The sequence below is a fragment of the Chelon labrosus genome (genome assembly GCF_963514085.1).
Source record: "Chelon labrosus genome assembly, chromosome: 15".
NCBI classification, from domain to species: domain Eukaryota; kingdom Metazoa; phylum Chordata; class Actinopteri; order Mugiliformes; family Mugilidae; genus Chelon; species Chelon labrosus.
Window position 1 is genome coordinate 15,667,627 of NC_140348.1, and position 18,971 is coordinate 15,686,597.

General features: G+C 46.2%; 1 protein-coding gene across 1 annotated transcript in view; it reads right to left on the reverse strand.

The window, feature by feature from the left end:
• Positions 1–36: 36 nt before the first annotated feature.
• The window catches only part of slit1a (slit homolog 1a), an 80,376-nt gene continuing 61,441 nt past the window's right edge, over positions 37–18,971 (reverse strand). The window contains exons 15-37 of the mRNA XM_084562325.1: positions 18,752–18,775; positions 15,943–16,087; positions 15,757–15,831; positions 15,519–15,662; positions 15,282–15,425; positions 15,027–15,193; positions 14,188–14,320; positions 12,612–12,680; positions 12,460–12,531; positions 12,267–12,338; positions 8,839–8,910; positions 7,595–7,758; positions 7,381–7,505; positions 7,191–7,288; positions 6,974–7,113; positions 6,625–6,718; positions 6,355–6,492; positions 6,035–6,263; positions 5,813–5,943; positions 5,565–5,719; positions 4,393–4,681; positions 3,489–3,700; positions 37–3,399 (exon numbers count right to left, since the gene is read on the reverse strand). Coding sequence (XP_084418451.1) covers positions 3,161–3,399; positions 3,489–3,700; positions 4,393–4,681; positions 5,565–5,719; positions 5,813–5,943; positions 6,035–6,263; positions 6,355–6,492; positions 6,625–6,718; positions 6,974–7,113; positions 7,191–7,288; positions 7,381–7,505; positions 7,595–7,758; positions 8,839–8,910; positions 12,267–12,338; positions 12,460–12,531; positions 12,612–12,680; positions 14,188–14,320; positions 15,027–15,193; positions 15,282–15,425; positions 15,519–15,662; positions 15,757–15,831; positions 15,943–16,087; positions 18,752–18,775 — 3,131 coding nt within the window. The 3' untranslated portion in view covers positions 37–3,160. The remainder of the gene's footprint in view (positions 3,400–3,488; positions 3,701–4,392; positions 4,682–5,564; positions 5,720–5,812; positions 5,944–6,034; positions 6,264–6,354; positions 6,493–6,624; positions 6,719–6,973; positions 7,114–7,190; positions 7,289–7,380; positions 7,506–7,594; positions 7,759–8,838; positions 8,911–12,266; positions 12,339–12,459; positions 12,532–12,611; positions 12,681–14,187; positions 14,321–15,026; positions 15,194–15,281; positions 15,426–15,518; positions 15,663–15,756; positions 15,832–15,942; positions 16,088–18,751; positions 18,776–18,971) is intronic.

Here is an 18,971-nt window from a genome sequence, read left to right on the forward strand (position 1 = left end):
AGTGAAAGGGAACAAAAGACAAAGACATTCTTAAAAGCACACACATTTAAGTTTAATTAATGAAAAGAGTGGAGGTTTGGTAAACATTTTGTCGGTGGCACTACATACATTCAGCATTATTGAGTCTTCAGTTCAATCCCACCATCAGTCCTGTAACGTAAAAGCAAATTGACGGAACCCAAGCAGGAGGATTTCTAAAATTTTTGCACCATTTCAATACAACAGAGACATTGTGTTGTTCACAATAACAAGTATGTATATAGTTCATAGGATGAAAAAAAATTATATCTGTGTTTCTGGTCCTGTGACCAGATAACTGAATTACATCTCAATATAGCACAAGCACCACTAAGATGTCTACCAGGAAGTTGAACGCACCAGTCCAGTACAGATCAGTGCAGAGGAAGGAAAGGAGACATGAAAAGAAAGTCACTAAATGTGCACCTTTACGAGGCACACGGCCTAAGTATTACAGTGACTGTTCATCAGTATCCTTTATGAGATCTTCTTAAATGTCATTGTACACCACTGGGATCACATCAACAGCATGTAAAACAAAGTTAACATGGGAAGCAATATGAGTAGGAGCTCTGTGATGTGACATTGTACCAAGCTGAGATCTGGGTCTGCAGCCTTTCACACTATAAGGAGAATTTAAACATTTAGATCAGCAAAATGGAGAAACACAATCTGCAGGGAGGACAATGCCTTACACCATCCTGATGGACTGTCACTTATGCAACAGGATGTGATTTCTATATCTTACATTGGAAACTAAATAACAGCTAAAAGTTACCACTTCATGAATAAGCATAGGTCATATTTATCTATACACATTTATACATTCAGGTATGACTGTTCATTGTAATTGGCACCATTTCTTCTTTTTTTGTTGTTGTTGTTGTTGTATGGATTGACAGAACTGACAGACGCTGAAAATGTCCAGACCTCTCTGGCTTATTATCTGTCAGTAGCAGGCATGTGATGCTTCACACGGTTGCCCTAATCAAAGAGGATGATACACCTTGACATTGTCCACAGAGGCAACTTCATCCTGTTTCTTCTGGCTTGACAGCAGCTTATGATCAGTTGAGCTTGACTACTTTCACTCTGTTGAACTGAAAACTCCTTCTTTCTAACAGCGCTCTAATTCAAATCATAGAAATGTAACCCAGCACTTCAGCAAAAAAACGAAAACAATCAGAAGTGTAGTTAATCACATGGTAAAATTGAGGGTGGGCGGGGGAGGGGGTGTCTCTTAATTTTGGCCCGGCAGCGAATGAGAAATGTCCGAGCGGGAGAGGAGGAAAACACTGTCGCCATAAGTGATGTTACAAATACCTTACAGATTTTTTTTTATTTTATTTTTTTAAATATATAATTATTTTACTTTTTTCATCTTTTTAGATTTTTTTTGAAAATATCTGAATGCCAGCAACATTTATGTTTATCACTTTCTACAGGAAAACGCCTTTAAGATAAAATAAATAAAAACAAGCACAGACTCTCATGAATTAGATGTAATATTCACATGGAAGACAACATATACAATATTAAACATATTTCTAGACCAATACTGCCTCCTATACAACAAGGCCAACCAGCTGCTGCATTTCTTTTGGCCAATTAACGTACTTAATTACCTTTGTTGGAGCAAGTGAAGTCAACAAATAAAAACACCTAGGGAACCAACTGAATGCCTTTCCACCAGTCCCAAAGCTTCCAGAAACAGACTTACTCTTTAACATAGAAAAATACTATACCAAAATGAAATACAAATATATATATATATTAGAATCTGTTAAGCATTTCTATATAAAGGGTTGTAGGGGAGGGTGGGGACAGCTAAAAGGGTTAGGTTACATCATGAGACAAAATATAACAAAACAAAACAAAAAAAAAAATAATGAGAAATCAGACAAAACAAAAATCTGAAGATGATCCTGTGAACTTTTGTTTCGTAATAACATTTATAATGATATTAAGAAGCTCTACATATTTGTTGGCAAACTCTTCTCCACACATGCAACAGTTTGCACAAGTTTAATACTGCAGGCATCAGAAGGAGCAGGGCTAATGGGCCTCCTGCTCAAATGGAGGGGCGGGATTATGCAAATCATCCGAACCCTGAGGTGGTACATGCGGGCGGGGGGGGGGCAATGAGCACCGGGCACTGCCAGCGCCGGACTGTTTTGCTGTACGGATAGAATAGAAAAGCTGCACCACACACAAGCCCACTCACGTTGTGTTAAGACCGTGTAAATGTGTGTGTGTGTGTATGCCATGCATGTGCGATCATGTACTTCATAAGAGGTGTATGACTGTTTTCAGTGCTGCTAGTCAGTGCAGTCTCTATTTTTATGGACTTTATATGTTACGGTAGCTCACAGCAAACAGCTGCGGCACCAGACCACCTAGCCTCGAAGCCACGACGTCTGCACCAGATTATGTGCCGCTCTATCCCTACTTTTCCTTCTTTCCGTTCACTTCTACATGTGCATGTGTGTGGATGGATGACTGTATCCTGGCAGAGAAATTGCTAACCAAACCAACAACAACTCAACCCAAACCTCATCCAGGCCAGTCCAGGTAACCCAGCCAAGCTCAACTCAAGAAAGCTTTGCCAAGTCGATCAGTCCAGGTCTCTTCTTTACCCTCGGTTTTCTCCTTTTTTGTCTTTTCTGCCTCTTCTTCCACTCTTTGCCAGGGTGGACCCCACTGCCTCCATGAAGTAAAGATGGTAGATGGTGGCTAGGCCGTCAGAGGCCTCACAGAATGATGGGGAATTCACACCGGATAATTTGGTTTGGAGGGATGCCTCACTCTGAATGCAACACATTTGCAATCTCTGGACCCCGTGGAACAATGTCGCAGATACAATGGTGGTGTTGCCGTTGTTGTCACGTCTACATTGTTGCGCATGATGTTGGTTTCTCTGTGTTACTGTAGGTCACACACCCTTGGAAGGGGAGGAAATGTCCTATTTTACAAACGTTGTTGTCCATAATATATAGATAGAGGTTTTATATATATTCTTTATAATCTCTCTCTTTCTTTCCCTCCCTCACTTTGCTCCAGTCTTCTCTCTTTCTTCCTTCCTTCCTTCCTTTCTTTCCATCTTCTGCTCTGCGGCAGCAACAGGAAATGTGAGTGAACGGTGCTACATGCAGCCCACGCAGCCGCACTTGATGGTTTTTTCCACTTCTTCACTGAAGGAGGTTCCATCGCTGCATTCAAAGGTGTATTTCCGGCGTTTCATTCTCTGGCTGGCGCAGCAAGCCCCCGTGTCACAAGCTCCGGTGCACTCCACCCAAGACACCATGCGTGTTGTCTGGCAGATCGCGTATCCTCGCTGTACCTGGTAGAAGTCTCGCACAGGTTCCCCTCGGCACTCAGACTCTAAGAAACAGCCAGAACGCCCAGATATTAGTATATTTAATGATCACTGTTTTGCTTTAAGGTTGCAGACTAACTCTGAGGAAACCAACCTGCATCACATAGCTCCCCAGTGTAGCCACTTTCACAGTGACAGTATGCATCTCCTGTGTCGGAGATCTGGCAGCGACCGTGTTTGCAGGACAGACGACGGCACGGGTTAAACAGCTCCCCTTGTTGGTTACACAGGGCGCCGCGGTAACCCTCCGCACACTCGCAGCGGTATGACTGAGTGTCCAGTGGGATACACTTTCCATGGACACACCTGGTAAGAGACAACAACCTCAATCAAATGTCGAGCTCAAACAAATAAATCAATCAAGTCAAATCAAATCTTTTGCCTTCTGACTCTTGCAAAATAGCCTGAACCTTGAGCAAAATTGTAGAATTTCTTGATATTGTGTAGCAGGACTGCTATGTGTTTTATGTCAACCAATAATGATTGATCGATGAGAGTAACCCTTGTGGTGGAAACTGGTCTACAGCGACTACGAGTATGGCAGAGAACCAAGCTTGCAAATGTAACTTGGGTTCTACGAATTCAGGAAGAATTGGTTCAGGAAGAATGAAACAATGAAGCTTTCAAGAAAAGTTTCTGGTGCTTTAGATGAAACAAGAAACTTGTGAGCAGCGGGAGGATTATAGCCTAAAATGAAAGAATGCAATCTGCAGCAGCAACATACACAGATGACTATTGGTTTAACTTCTCTTGTTTAGATAGTACAGAAAGAAGAGAAGGAACTAAGGGACATAAGCATGTGTAAACAGTGTTTGCGTCATTACCCTCATTCCCTTAAAGGGAGACAATCTGCACTACAGCTTTTTTTCTTTTTCCTTCCTTACTAATTATCTTGTAAACCCTTGGCAGGGTTTGAAACCTAGATGAAGTGCCACCCGACTGTATATTATGTGGTTAAAACTAGATCCACCCTGAGCTCATGCCATTTGCTAACATACTTGCTGCCCTGGCAGGGGTTGGTAGCAGGCTGGTCGCATTGCGGCCCACTCCAGCCAGGCTGGCAGTGGCACACAGGTCCTTGGACCCCATCAGGTTGGCAGATGCCATGCACACAGTAGATCTTCTTGCAGGGCTCGCAGCCCGGTACCACGCCGGGCTTCATCTGGGTCTTGGTGAAGTCCTGGAGCTCGTTGTTGATGTACAGGTTCTGGATACAGCCGTGGAAACTGGAACCGTTCTGGATCTGCCAGAGACGGAAAGCACCCGAGTGGACGTCCACTGGCATGCCTGTAAAAGGAGACGGAATAAAGATGTTTACACGTGTGAAGGCGTGCGTACTGGGCCACAAACAAACAGCTAACACAGGGCTGGTATGAGGTGTAATGAAAAGAAGGCATTTCAAACGTGTGTCTCGGCAGTGCATACTGAAATGAATATATTCAACTGATTTTAAAAGTGGACTGATGTTTTGTATCTGCACCGCAAGACACAACATCCTTGAAACAAAGGACGGCAAAAGGCAAAAAGTTATGGGAAAATGTCTCCTGTAGTGTTGTGTGATTGAAGAAACAGCACAGCACATCACAACAGTGACAGACAAACTGCACAAATGAGGAGCCACTCGTGAACAAACTCGGCGCAGAAACTGGGACTGCAGTTGTTCTTTTTTTCATTCATCATCTACATTTTCACATCATCAATGTCAGATTCCTTTAATGACAAGAGTGGCTACGTTACACTTTCACACACATTCATGCAAACATAAATTAAATGTGAAGTACAGACTGTGTCTGGTAGTTCTTCTCGTGCTACCACTAGAGGGCGCAGTTAACACACTAAACGTGCTTGGAATGACTATAAGTGGTGTATTGATTGTTCACCATAAATTGTTAATTCATGTGTTTTAGAGCTATTTTTTAACAAGTTCATTACACGTGTGCGCATATTTTCATACTGTGTGTTAATGTAAAGCATCTAGCAAACACAGTCACGACTGAAGGTGGGGATGGTTGTGGGTGGAGGTAGGACGGGGTTGAAGGGTTGCATGGTTGAGGGGAGGGAGTGGTTGCGGTGGTGACAAAGCGAGGGGGGGAGGGGTGGTGATTGACAGTAGTGTAGTAGTTAAGAGTGCCTGCAGAGGAGGGAGGTGTGTTCTGGAGAGGGCCCCTACCCCCCACGTATAGCGGAGCCTCCCCGTTGAGGGGCCGCACCGCCCCAAAGCTGTCCATTGTGGTAGGGAGACCCCCGTCGATAGACAGGTTCACCATCTGGTCAAAGGTCACCAGCTCCACTGTGTGGAACTGACCATCGTTGATAGTCTCGGTACTGGAAAAGGAAAACACAGATTGGACTTAGAATGTCGTCACTAGAGTGAATGGAAGACAGACAGTGGCTTTAAACTTGCACGTGGCAGCTTACCTGTAGATGGCGTGTCCTGGCTGACTGCCGGGGTCATAGCTAACCTTGACATGACCTTGGTAGAGCTCCACTGCAATATGATCATTGTCTCCGTTGTACAGCAGGATACCATTGTCCTCAGCTGTTGACACCTTCAGAGAGATCATATTTGGATGCTTCACTTATTCATGTTTCACGGAGGCCGTGTCAACACATGGAAATCCCAGAAACGACCGTGAGTACCTGCAGCGTGATGTTCGCTTGAGGCCAGTTCTTGAGGTCAGAGAGCAATAGGTAGGAGTCTCTGTCGATGAAGTTGACGCTGACCAGCTTCTCGCACCGCGGCCCGCCGAACTCCGGAGGACACTGGCAGAGTGCGCGCCCGCCCCGCTCCACACAGGGGGCGTTGTTTTGGCAGTCGGCCAGCTCACACAGCGACAGCGGAGACGGGGGAACCTCACACAGCTGACCACTGTAGAGAGAAGGACGTGAGAGAGGGCCGTGTGAGTAAAGCAGAGGCAGCTGAAGTACTCAGATCAATTCAAAACGTGTGCTCTCCTCACCCATATCCTTCTTGGCAGATGCAGGAATATCCGTTTGGCTCGTCCACACACCGGGCTCCGTTCTGACAGCGATGCTCCCCGCAGTCGTTGTAGTCTACACTGCAGTCATCACCAACATAACCAGGAGAGCACACGCACCTGCGCCACACAAACACACAACACTGAAGTTAATTTGAAACCAGACAAATCTGCTCACTAGTCTGTCTTTAACATTTATATGGCATTTTAATGTTTTACTTTATCTGATACTTCTGGTTATGAATTACTCACTTGGGTCCATTGGAGGTGATGAGGCAGGTAGACTGATGTTGGCAGGGGCTTCGTCCAGGGGCACACACATCTTCCATTTCTTCACACATGTCCCCTGCAAAGAAACATTAGAGAAGGAGAATGTGAGGACAAAGTCTTACATGAAATAAGATTTTCATGCTTTGGACTTGTGAGAATGACAAGTGCTGACAGAAACTTAAAAGGCTTTGCTTATTTCCTTGGCAGGACAAGGCAAGACTGTCAATATTTGTTTTCACAAGCAAAGACGAAATAATGTCTTGTTAACTTCCAAGTTGTGGAGTTAGAGGAAAGTCAGCACAATTTAATGCAATCCCGTGCGTGCGCTAACCTGTGTAGTAGGGGGGACAAAAACAAGTGTAGTTGTTGACTCCATCGACGCAGGTTGCTCCGTTCTCGCAGTCGTTGTCCTCGCAGTCGTCAATGTTGGTTTGGCAAGTGGGGCCCTCAAAGCCCAGCGGACACGTGCAACTGTGAAAACATCCCGTCACGTCAAGCTCCTCATAATTTCATTCCCCTGCACCGACTTCAAAGCTCGCCCTCCTCACCTGTACACCCCCTCCTCGTCTTCATTCACCTGGCAGGTTCCTCCGTTGGTGCATGGGTTACTCACACAGGCGTTCAGTCCTGCCTCGCAGTTCTTACCCTGAGACACGGAGCAGATATGGCGTGATTGTTTGCCGCAAAATTATAGCTGCAGGTGCACTTAACTGGATGTTCACATGGTGTTGCTCTGACCTTGAATCCGGGAGGACAGCTGCACTTGTAGACGTCCACCAGGTCGCTGTGACAGATACCTTGGTTCAGACATGGACCGGACAGGCAGGGGTTGCACTTGGCCAGCACTGCAGCGTCCACATCACCTGCAGAAATGCCACACCGAGAAGATTGAATTCTATGTAGATGCCTGCGCTGTTTACGTTCTACACATGTGTCCCAGACAATGACTCACCTGCACATTCGAACTTCTTTGCAGGTGTGGTGAGGAGCAGTTTGCCATCCATGCCCTGTGGACCAGCGCAGCGGGCGATTCCAGGCTCTTTGTATCCAGTCTTCACCCAGTCAGACAGCCAGCGCAGTCGACAGTCGCAGTACAAGGGGTTGGCACCAATTGCCCTGATAAAAATGAAAGAATCAATGATTTAATGATGCAGAACGGTTGGTTACACTTTTTAACATGTCTGGCTATATCGCTGTAGTACACCCAGTCACCAGCAGGTGTCTCTGCATCCTTATGCAAACCAAACAATACCAAACTCAACTTGGTGCACTATACAAATAAATCGGTCTCCCAGAGTAGAACGGCTTTAAAGTTTAACGCTCAATGCCACTTTGTGCCATGCATCATCTGCAGGAGGGCCTCTCAATTATAGCCGAAGGTGCGAACAGAAGGCACTCTTAACCACTTCTGTCATGGTGGTCGTGAATCAATGCCGCTCTGTCCTCCCGCTGGATGCACAAACACTCCTGAATCGATGCTGTTCCATTACAGCGGAACACAGGCTCATCTTTCAGGCCAGTCCAATAGCTGACACCTGACATCTGCTAACATGAAAGCCACTTGACTGTGACTGTGGATCAATGGCTGCCCTGCATCCCTCCCTTCAGCCCGTTTTCATGCAGCCTTGAATCCCGTTCTGCTCTCCACAGAATGTCTTTGTTTAGCCCTCTCTCTCCTCCCTCTCCAGCGCTGACACTGATAGGTCTATTGATCGCTGACAGACAAGGGATGATGTAAATAACTAGGCTGGATGGCAGAGGGCACGCTGCAAAGGCACTGTTGTGTAGTTTTACGCATGTTCAAAAGCCCGTGCGCGACCACACAACGGCCACAGAGCCGGCACACACAGACATAAATAAACAAACACTAAAGTCCCCAGACCATGAAGAATCTGTGTGTGTGAGTTAATGTGTGTGTTTCAGAGACGCTACAGGGAGATGAGACAGTAGAGGGGTCTGTGTGCTTTTACCACAGGACTGCGGCTGAATAGGGGAAGCCTCGGCTCATGGAGAGGACCACAGCCAGGCCACTGTGAGTCTCGCTGTCTGACCAGATTCTCTCTGTACCTGGAAATGCATGCGTGTGTGTGTGTGTGTGTGTGTCTGCGGGCGAGAGGACTTCACAAAGTCAGTGGTAAGTGCAGAGAGTGTCACACAGGCTGCCACAGAGGCATACCGTTGATGGGCACTACTTACAAATGAGAAAGGGAGGACACATCGTTGAAGATGCCATCAGGAAGCTCCGAGATTTCATTGCCATGGAGAGACCTAAGGGTTGGTGGAGGGAGGAGATGAGAGAAAGAAAAATTAGGACCATGAACACATTTCAGGAAAAGAAAAAAAAAAAAACAAGTTCCATCGTTTCAAGCTGTCCTCCTGAGAGCTGCATTTTTAGATAAAACAATCAACAGCTCTACTTCTGCTAAAACTAGAGACATCAGAAAAAAAACTAAATGTTGAGTTTTGTGCTGGCCTCATAAATGAGTGATAGGTGGTTTGTATTTCTGGTGCAGACTTGTGCAGCTGGCAAAGATATGAGGCTCTGTACGTCTGGAAAAGGCTGGTGTCAAGTTTCTATGTGCGTCTGGCTGGCAGGGCCAAGAAGGGTACAGAGCAGGGGGCGAGGGAGGGGGGGTTACAGTTGCACCACATGCAGAACTAAAAGCTTTAGTGTAATTATGTGTGCACAGATAAATAGGTACGTTTATGTTTGGGCATTTCTAATAACGCTTGTGTACACATAGAATATTAATGGTTGTTTTCCGTGTTGCTCTCTGAGTGCTATCGAGCTCGACAAGCCTACACGGCTTAATGGCTAGATGATTGATGGCTGTCGTAATCCGCCAGGTCATTACCACCTCAAACCCTCAGCTGACCGCAAGCTAATGTTACCGCCGCTCGGTCCACAGCAACAATACATGACACCTCCGCTCTCCATGCCTAAATGAGGAGAACCGACATATAAACAGACTTTGAAACTTCCTCCCTGGTCTGATCTGTGAATTACCGCTAAGCTGCGGAAGAGTCGGAGGAAAGTATACTGAGAGGGTCAGAGTAGGAGCACTGGAGGGAAAATATACAATGTAACCGATGTGAGACAGCACGTTAATTGGCCTGTGTGCCGTGGAGGATGCTTATTAGTGCAGAGTGAGTAGGTGGGTTGTGGTAGTCGGAGGATACCGAGGGCGTTAAGCCAGCAGCAGTGTGCCAGCCAGGCGGAGATCTCATGGGAAAAAGGAGTCAGGGAGTCTCCAGGAAGAAACCTGATCTGCTCTCCTGCAAACATTCTCGCTGTGTCCTTTTACTTTGCTTTTCCGCGGCTGTATATCATTATGTCAGTCCGAACTGCCTATGTCATCTTATCTCTAGGCTGGCACGATTCTCAGAATAAAACTAATTGGAAAAATAATGGTTTATGACTGTATTTTGCGTGCACAGGCTGCCCAACCCCGACTTGTTCACCTGCACCTAGTTACTAATGTTTGGTGACTGTTTCTACTTTAGTTCTTGACTGTTGATTTCATTTGTTGCATGTTTTTTCTTTCTGTTCTTGTTCTCTATCACCCTCTTTCATATCACGTTCTCACACGTTGCCACTCAAACCCGCGCGGGCCGCGCCCTGACGCTGTCTCAACCCACTCACCTCACACCTAATACCCAGCAGGCCAATTAGCAGCTTATTAATCCGCAGCCCAAACCACAACCATCACACACGCACATGTACACTTACACTTATCACACCACATCCATGCCAGGCTCAGACCCCTGGTCTGTTTGAAGAGCTGAGCGTTAATGATTCCTCTCCTCTTTACTGCTGTGTAAAGCCAAAGGTGCAGCTTTATAAAGGCTTTGGCACCTTGGTGTGCGCGAGCACACATGAGTGTGTCCCGCTCGCAGGCGTCTTGGGAATTTGCGGTTTTGATGAAGCTTCCAACTTTGAACTTTGAACCCTTTGTGGAGTCTTAAAGTCGAAACTATTAAAAGGAGCTCATTGTCGCTTCAGTTTTGTTGCACCCCCACAGCTTTGCTTGGCGGGGAAAAAAAAAACACCATGGCACCAATTGACATTTAATGGGAGGCTTATGATTGATCGCACAAGTAGTAAAGACATCAAAGTTTTCTGCTTCATTTGGACTCCCCGTCAGTCTGAGACAATAGGGTAGTCCAGACAGTGTGTGCATATATGTGTGTGTGAGCTTGTATACCCTGTATGGTGTGTGTGTGTGTGTGTGTGGGGGGGGGGGGGGGGGGGGGGGGGGGGGGGGGCGGGTGGCACAGGGGGCCTCACATGGCGTCTCGCACATTTGCACAGGGAATATTTTAGAAGTGAAGGTGGCGTGAGTGAGTAAGAGCAGAAATAACGGACGCAGCTTCATTAGAGATCAAAGCGACGTGCCTGGGCTAGCAAGGCGGCATCGGCTAATGATGGCCGAGCTTCACTCTCATTGCATGCTAAAAGGGCTCTTACGCTTTGTGTCTCATAATGATTGGGGGGGAGGGGGGCTTTGGTCGAATCCCGCCGTAAAAAGAGGCTTTGTTGGAGCTTTGTTGTCGGTAATAAAAAAGTGTGCCTGCTATGAGCACACATGGAAGGCTGATAGTTTTACTCCCACACACGTACTAAAGGGCACCGAGCCAGTAGATGACAAACATGTTGACTACGCATACGGGCGTAAATGCACACAAATGCATACGTAATCTCATAAGGAGTGCTGCCGGGCCTGGTCTCACTTTCTCCCTCGCAGAGCTGAACTGTACATTTGAGTTAAAGTGCGAGGCTTCCAGCTGCTGTGTCTTTGGATGCGGTTCCAAAGACTGGTTTGATTTCGTCATCTTTCTGTCGAACACATTTACATTCTACATCCCAGTTATTTAGCAGACCAATTCTTGCGCAGGGAGTCCACGGCCACTGAGAGTGCACAATCAAAGACTTCATAATTTCATAAAAACCCAGAGGCGGAGTCAAAACCATTACAGTTACAGGGGCAAACATTCTCCGGTAATCAGTGTCAGAGTGATTTTGTACAGTGGATTGCGGGGGCGGGTGTTTGGCCACGATGGCGAGGTATAGCGATGAGCTCGGGGCACTCAGAGGTGAACCAGCAGACTGGGCAGATGTCTGAAGAGGTGGTGCAGTTAGGAGCAGACGCCGGAACAGCACTGCTGCTGCCACACAGTGCTGCCGTTTCAACAGAGAAAATAGGTCGGAGCTTGTGTGTGTGTGAATTCATAAGCTGTCATAACTGTTTGGACTGTGTTTCAGTCCTCTGGAGTCAATCAAAGATTCTCAGCATCTGCTGCACCATCTCTGTAGTCGGAGCAAGCTACAAAAATATCCCCCTTAACAACACATTTAGCCTGAAAGTTTGCCCTGCCTTGTGTTAGAACTCTTCTTTCAAAATGACTTCAACTGTTTCCAGTGAAGTCGTTGTTTTGAGCATCAAAGAAACATTTCAAACACTTGATTTGCTTGACGAAAAAAGTGCAACACTCTCGCAGCAATGGCAAAGCGCATTATGTGTTAAAAATAGGATCTAAAGACTGAGCCCTGGACCAACATTTTAAGATAAATGCACATATATGTTCCGCACATGCATGCGTCTAAAGCATAAAAATAAACTCACAGCAAACGGAGAGAGTGCAGCCCACTGAAGGCCATTTTGGGGATACAGCGCAGGGAGTTGTAGCTCAGGATTCTGCAATGAAAAAATAATTACATATGACTGTATGTAAAATTCAGCTGTTTCCATCCTACTGTCAGCAGTGGAATGAAATACTAGCTCTTTGGTTTGACAGCTGAGGCTGGTCAGGACTTACAGAGTGGTAAGTTGGCTCATGTTAGCGAAGGACGAGTTGGTCAGAGAGCTGATCTTGTTGTTGCTCAGGTCTCTGAAAGGAAAATTAGAATACGTTCACTCGAGCGATGATCGACAAAGTGTGACAGCAAAGGAAGGAGGACAAAAACTTACACCAGCTGCAGGTATTTGAAGGTAGACAGTTCCTTTGGCACAACACTGAACTGGTTTCCATCCAGATATCTGAACAAAGACATATGATATTTATCCCAAAACAGTCCTCAAAGAACAATATATTCATAATATCACACGCAATAGAGGGTATACCACTCTTGTCAACACTATTTTTAATGTGTTTTCCAAATGTTTATATCCAACCACTCACAGTGTAGTGCTGTTAATAAGGTAGGTGGAGTATAAGAGTGAATGCTGGAAGTACTGAATTATCTGCGGTTTGGTTTTTATGTAAACAATAATGAATCAGCTGTAGCTCAGTTTAATACAGGTCAAAGGAGGTTCTTTGCAGGTGAAGGGCTGCAGGTGGTTTTTGCAGGACAGCTCAAGTTTTAAACAGAAAACTTTTTCCCATGCTGCTGCAGCCAGTTTAATCTCATGCTGCACAAAACAATGGGATATTTTGTCTTTCAGTTAATTTTGTTTTGGAGTCTGATAAAGTATTGTGTCTCGTAGCCACAGGTCAGGCTTGGTAAACATTCACAGAAATCCTATTTAAGCATTCCGGTTTCAGGATGTTTGCGCATGTGTCACTTTTACTGGGACCAGATCGGGCAAAGAACGCAAACTTATTATTTGCAGCGAATGTTCCGTTTAACGTTTTGAAGTGACTGAGGTACGAGCACTTACATGTGCGCTGCATGTGTGTGACATCACTCTGATTATGTACAAGACCCCACAGTTGACATCACACCTGCAGGCCTGCATACACCCCTTTTACACAAAGTGCTACCAGTGCTCTGTCACCTTGATAAATGGCTGCTTTAGGGGCTCTGAGCAGAGCTGCAGGCTCTTGCTATTGTTGTTGACTGTACACAGGGTGGGAAGGGCCGGGGTTGTGGGGGGTGGCGGTTAGTTAGGAGGCCTTTGGGTTCACATAATGATAGGTAATGATGGTGCAGAGGACACTTGGGATAATGATGGAGCAGCAAACTCTCCAGATGCCTAGATGAAAGCCCAGAACAGAGGGGTACACCTGGACACACCTGCTGGGACAATGACAGGCCTTAAGGCTTGCACAACGTGTGTGTGTGTCATCTATGTGTGTGTGTGTGTGTGTGTGTGCCAGAGTTAGTCAGGGCCAGTTGAAGCATTATTGGAAAGTTCCAGACCTGTTCCACTCCCTCCCCTTTCCATTGAAAACTGCTCATTAAAATGTCCCATTGCTCCCCTATGCTCCTGTGGACGGGCTTTTGGCCCTCACACAAATATGCACACACACACACACACACTGATCCTTGGCTCAGAGTGTGAGAGTGACATCAGTGCTAGCCCTGAAGGCTGCGAGGAACGCAGAGGAAGAATGTCTGAGAGAATAACTCCAGGGTTTATTGACTCTGTTCCTCTTCTCCCAGTGATGAAGTCTGTTTTCTCTGCCTCCGCTGTTTTCACTAACGCTTGTCTTTCTTCGAACATCACTTTGTGATACCCTTTGTGTTTAATTCAGGACAACAACACTTAAAAATCGAGCACATAAATAAAAATGCAATTGGCATAATTAATGCCGAGCACTCACAGTTCAGTCACATTTCTGGGGATGCCTTTAGGCAGCGTGTGGAGGTGCTTGTTACTGCAGCGCACCACGGTCTCCAGGCAAGTACATTCACTGGGACACTGGGGCCTGGGCACACAGCTTGATTCCTCTTGGCCTGGTGAAAAAAAAAAAAAAAGAGAAAAGAAGTCAGTCAGTTACGAGAGAGAGAAAGAGAGTACAAAGAGGAATGACCGGGGAGGTGTGAAATAAATCGAGACAAAAAGCAGAGCTGTCGCAGAAAGAATGTGAGAGCAAAACATCACAATCCTTCATGCTGGCGAGGCACTTAGACAATGAAGAACGAGGATGTCAAAAATGTGAAAAAGTAAGATAGGACAGAGAGAGGAGCCTCGCTAATGTAATATCGACCGGCAAGAGTAAAGAATGGAAGCGGCCCGAGGCCTGAAGACAAGTCTAACAGTCATTCAGGTGCAAATAGGCTGACTGGTCAATAAGGCAAACAGCTCAATAGCTCCACTCAGCCCGGCATCGACCAGCAGCTTAGGAACTGCTGAGTACCAATCTATTCAGTAAACAAAAGAGTCATACAATAGCGGTCATTATTTAAGATGATCTCAGACACTTTAAGCAGCCCCTTTTCGGAGCAGAGTGCAACGTTAAGATCTTCATCACTCACACTCAGGCAGGTTAGTTTCACACATAGCTTATCTACTATATTGAAGATTCCCATTCCTTTCGAGGAGATGAACGACTCAATTAACGTGGGGAAGATGCAGCAAAACTGCAGCTACGGTGTAAATAAGCACAGACGGAAAAAAGGCGATAACTCCAAAGAACGCGCGTGTCTCGGTGCCACCTACCCTCCTCGCAGCGGAAGTCAGGCAGAGCCACATCCTGCAGAGGGATCTCCTTCAGGAAGGCAGGGCGCTGGCAGCGAGGATTACCGGTCACAATCTTCCTGCTCCTCAGCCAATCCCCGAGCCAGGCCAGGCGACAGTCACAGTTGAAGGAGTTGGCCAAGAGGTTACTGGGATAAAGTGTGCGTAAAGGAGGTTGTAAGAGCTATGAAACCTGAAACAGTGTAGATATATATGTGTGTGCTGTTAGCGTCTTACAGAGTGGAGAGAGTCTGCAGAGTGTCAAAGGCTCCGGGAGCGATGGTAGTTAGCTGGTTGTCGTAAAGAGACAGAAGGCGGACATTGTGAAGCCCCGTGAAACTGTCATTGTGGACACAGCTGATCTTGTTGTTCCTCAGCATCCTAAAGAGAGAAAAAAAAAATCACACATCAGCCACGGTATATTCTAGAAACATCAACATGCATGCGGTTGTGTGTCTGTTGTGCATCGCTCACAGCATTCGCAGCCCCTCAAGGCCGCGGAACATCCCGCTTCGAACCGAGTCGATCTGATTGGCTGTGAGGTGAAGCTCGTTGACGGATGACGCGCCTTCGAACGCCCCGTCCTCGACCTCTGTGATCTTGTTGTTGCTGAGGTTACTGCGGGTAAGTCAGATCAAATCATCACAGGACTGAATTTACTGAAATTTGGAGACTGACCGTCGAAAAGGTAATGGTGAAAACAAAAACTTACATTTTCTTCAGCTGGGAAAGGGTCTTGAAAACTCCAGTTGCCTCCAGAGTTGTGATTTCATTGTTGTTAAGGCGGCTAGAGGGAATAAGATGAAGAAGTTCAATCATACAAACCCACTGAAGTTATCTTTAGATGTTCACTGTGAGTTTTTAAATGTACAAACACATTTTTTTCCTGATTTCTTACAGTTCGGTGGTGGACGCAGGGATGTGCTCAGGGATCTTGTTGAGCTTCAGGTTGGAGCAGTCCACTACATTGGATTCACAGCGGCACTTTGGAGGACACACCGGATCGCTGTTGCAGGCGTTATTCAGACGCGTGTCTTCTGTACCTGAACGGGAGAAAACGCAACCGCATGTAACAAAAAAATAAAATAAAAAATGACATCAACCCATCTCTTACGCCAACACGTGCGCCTCGCTTTCCCAGGATGCTCTCAGTCACGCATCTGCTCCCCCCACAGCTGTATGTCAGCACTTTGTCCCGTTGTGACCTAAATACAGACTTCCCTACCTCATCTTTAACCCTAAACGCCCTCAAGAACATCCTGCAGCCTCCCTACCATTCGCGGGAGGAGACGTATGGCTCTGAGGGTGAGTTATTTTAGAGCAAGTGATAGAGTGGGAACAGTGGGGTGAAAAGAAAGAGGATTTGGACAGGCCGCTTCAGTGGAGCGGAGCACCCATGAGAGAGAGGACGGTGGGAGACAGAGCGAGGGAGCTGAAATGATGCACAGGAAGCAGGAGTAGACAGGTGGAGTCGAAATGAATGCAGGAAACAAAGGGGAGAAAAGAAGGACGGGGAGACAGAGGAGAGAGAAATGAAAGGTGAGGGGCGGAGGTGCAGAGAGAAGTCTGTTCTGACAGATAGAGGAAGAGGAAGAATGAGGCAGCATGGGGAGTGTGGGACATTTTCCTGCACCTCCTCTGTCTATGAATAGATGTTACGTGCCAAAAAGTGTGCTGCCAGTTACATCATGGCTGCTCAATAATGGAACAGCAACGGGAGCTACTTAGAACAGTGTGTGTGTGTCTGTGAAAGTGTATTGTGTCCCTTTGTCTGCGCATATAAGCGTATACGTGCACGTAGAGCTTGTGTGTGCGCACATGCTCCATTTAGAGGCCGGCGTTATTCTGTTTCGGAGAGAGCGTTTTGTGTCTCGTTCTCTTTTGCATGCTCACATCGGTGCGCCAGTGTGCGCCTGAGGTTTGGAAGATGACGTCAGCGGGACACAGTGGGACACCCAGACCACAATCATGAGCAGGAAAACCTCAAACAACCAAGACAAAATCCTACGGTCGAGAATCAAAAATCTGTCCAAATAAATGGAGCAGCATATGAAACCTTAATCCCAAGCCTGATCACTGACTTTATTGGAATACAGCTGGGCAGTGAAAGGATTAAACGCATTCCCGTTGCCTGTGCAAAGACTTTTTCCCGAAGCTGTGTCACTTCTCAGAGGGCCTGAGTGGAGGGTGCAGACAGACGCGGTAATGCTGGTCATTAAGGAACTTTCCCTCGCTGGGCCAGACAACAGGAAAAGGCATTTCCTGCTACAGAGGAAGCAATGAAAGCACAGCACTGGGCTTTGATCTAGAGGATGTAGAGGGAACCAGGGGAGATTTCGTGAGCCTGAGTCATCGTCAGCGTCACAAGAGCGTGGCGGCGACACTTTTACTGTCAGCAGATTTACACGAAACTGGAGAAAACAGAGAGGGGATGAGTTTTTTCCCTCTCTGAGGAGCGAAGTGACTCATTGTTGGAGTTGCAGAAGTTCTCGTAATTCCCTGCAGCTTGGTTCCTCATTATCATTGTATTATGGAATTCCCGTGCTGTCAACGGTTGTGTTTTCAACGGGGGCGTGTGTGTGTATTGCGGAGGCTTTTATTGTTATCATTCGGGGAGGGTGAAATTCTTATTAATCGCATTCAGCTTTGATCTTCCTTCTGCTTACATAGTACTCCCATTTGTTCTCTGAGCCAGTGCAGAGCTTTATCTCAACTTAGCACACAAAGGCACATTAATTTACACACACACACAGAGAGAGAGGCACAGGCATAGGCAATGAATCACACGAGCATCTGCAGCACGACAAACACACACACACACACACAGACTTTGACACACATCACCGCTCCTCCTAGTTATTTTCTTGGAAGTGCTCTTGTTAAGAGGTCCGGAAACATCCGCTGATAGGAATCTGGGTCCTCTGGTGGGCTTTATTTTCTTTAGCTTTTGCCGATAGAAAGGACACACTTTCCCTCCCTCCACTTCTGTCCTTCTTGGTGACTGACTGTCTGTGCTAACGCCAAAGCAAAGAGACGCTTCCTTTTCGCTCTATCTGCTGAGACCGTTAGGAAAACAGAGCTGAGAAGAAACAGATGCTTTCACTCATTTCTATCACGTTAAAATGCACACGCAGGTACAAAGCCACTCTTGGGCCCAATTAGCTATTCTCCGTGCCACTATCGGTACATTTCAACTAATCTTATCCTTGAAAGTTTCTCTCTGTGCGGACCACTTTCTCTGAAATTCCTCCAATACTGCCTGCCACATTTATTTACTATAAGCAAACAAAATATGAAAGGAGTGGACATTAGTTTGTAATTACCTCGCAATGTAAAGAAAACTGAGAAGAAGTATGGTAGGTCAACGCTGAACTAATAAATCGGTTTAAAAACTGGAAACAATAAGCAGTTGGGGGAATAATTTTGACGTTGTCTATTATTTTCTCTTCCAAATACAGTAAAAAGAAATGTTGGCTTACCTGTGGGTTTGCTCGAAACATAATGAGGTTATTATTACTACGAGGAGTGATGGCAAAACTATCAAAGTGATACCAAGCTGCAGTAAAGTGAAATGATTCTTTAACCTCTGGGAGAAGCCTCGTGAAACGCACAGTAAGCAGTGGAAAAAATGATGCCACACTATGTAGCCACGGGTGGAAAATGGTGGAAAAGACAATGATAGGTGTGAACATTTACAAGCCACTCACCTGGGATGACGTACTGCTCTTTGGCTGTGATGGAGAAAAGAAAGAGGGACGGATGTCAGTGAGACCAGTCTGGCCTGCATAGCTGTGGCGTCGCTATGCTGCAGAACAGTCATATATAGAGTTTATATATGACGACACATGGTGCAAGGTATATGACAGTTAAACAGAGAAGCCCGGGACTATCTCTGTGCATGGCAACATGGAGAAACTACATGAACAA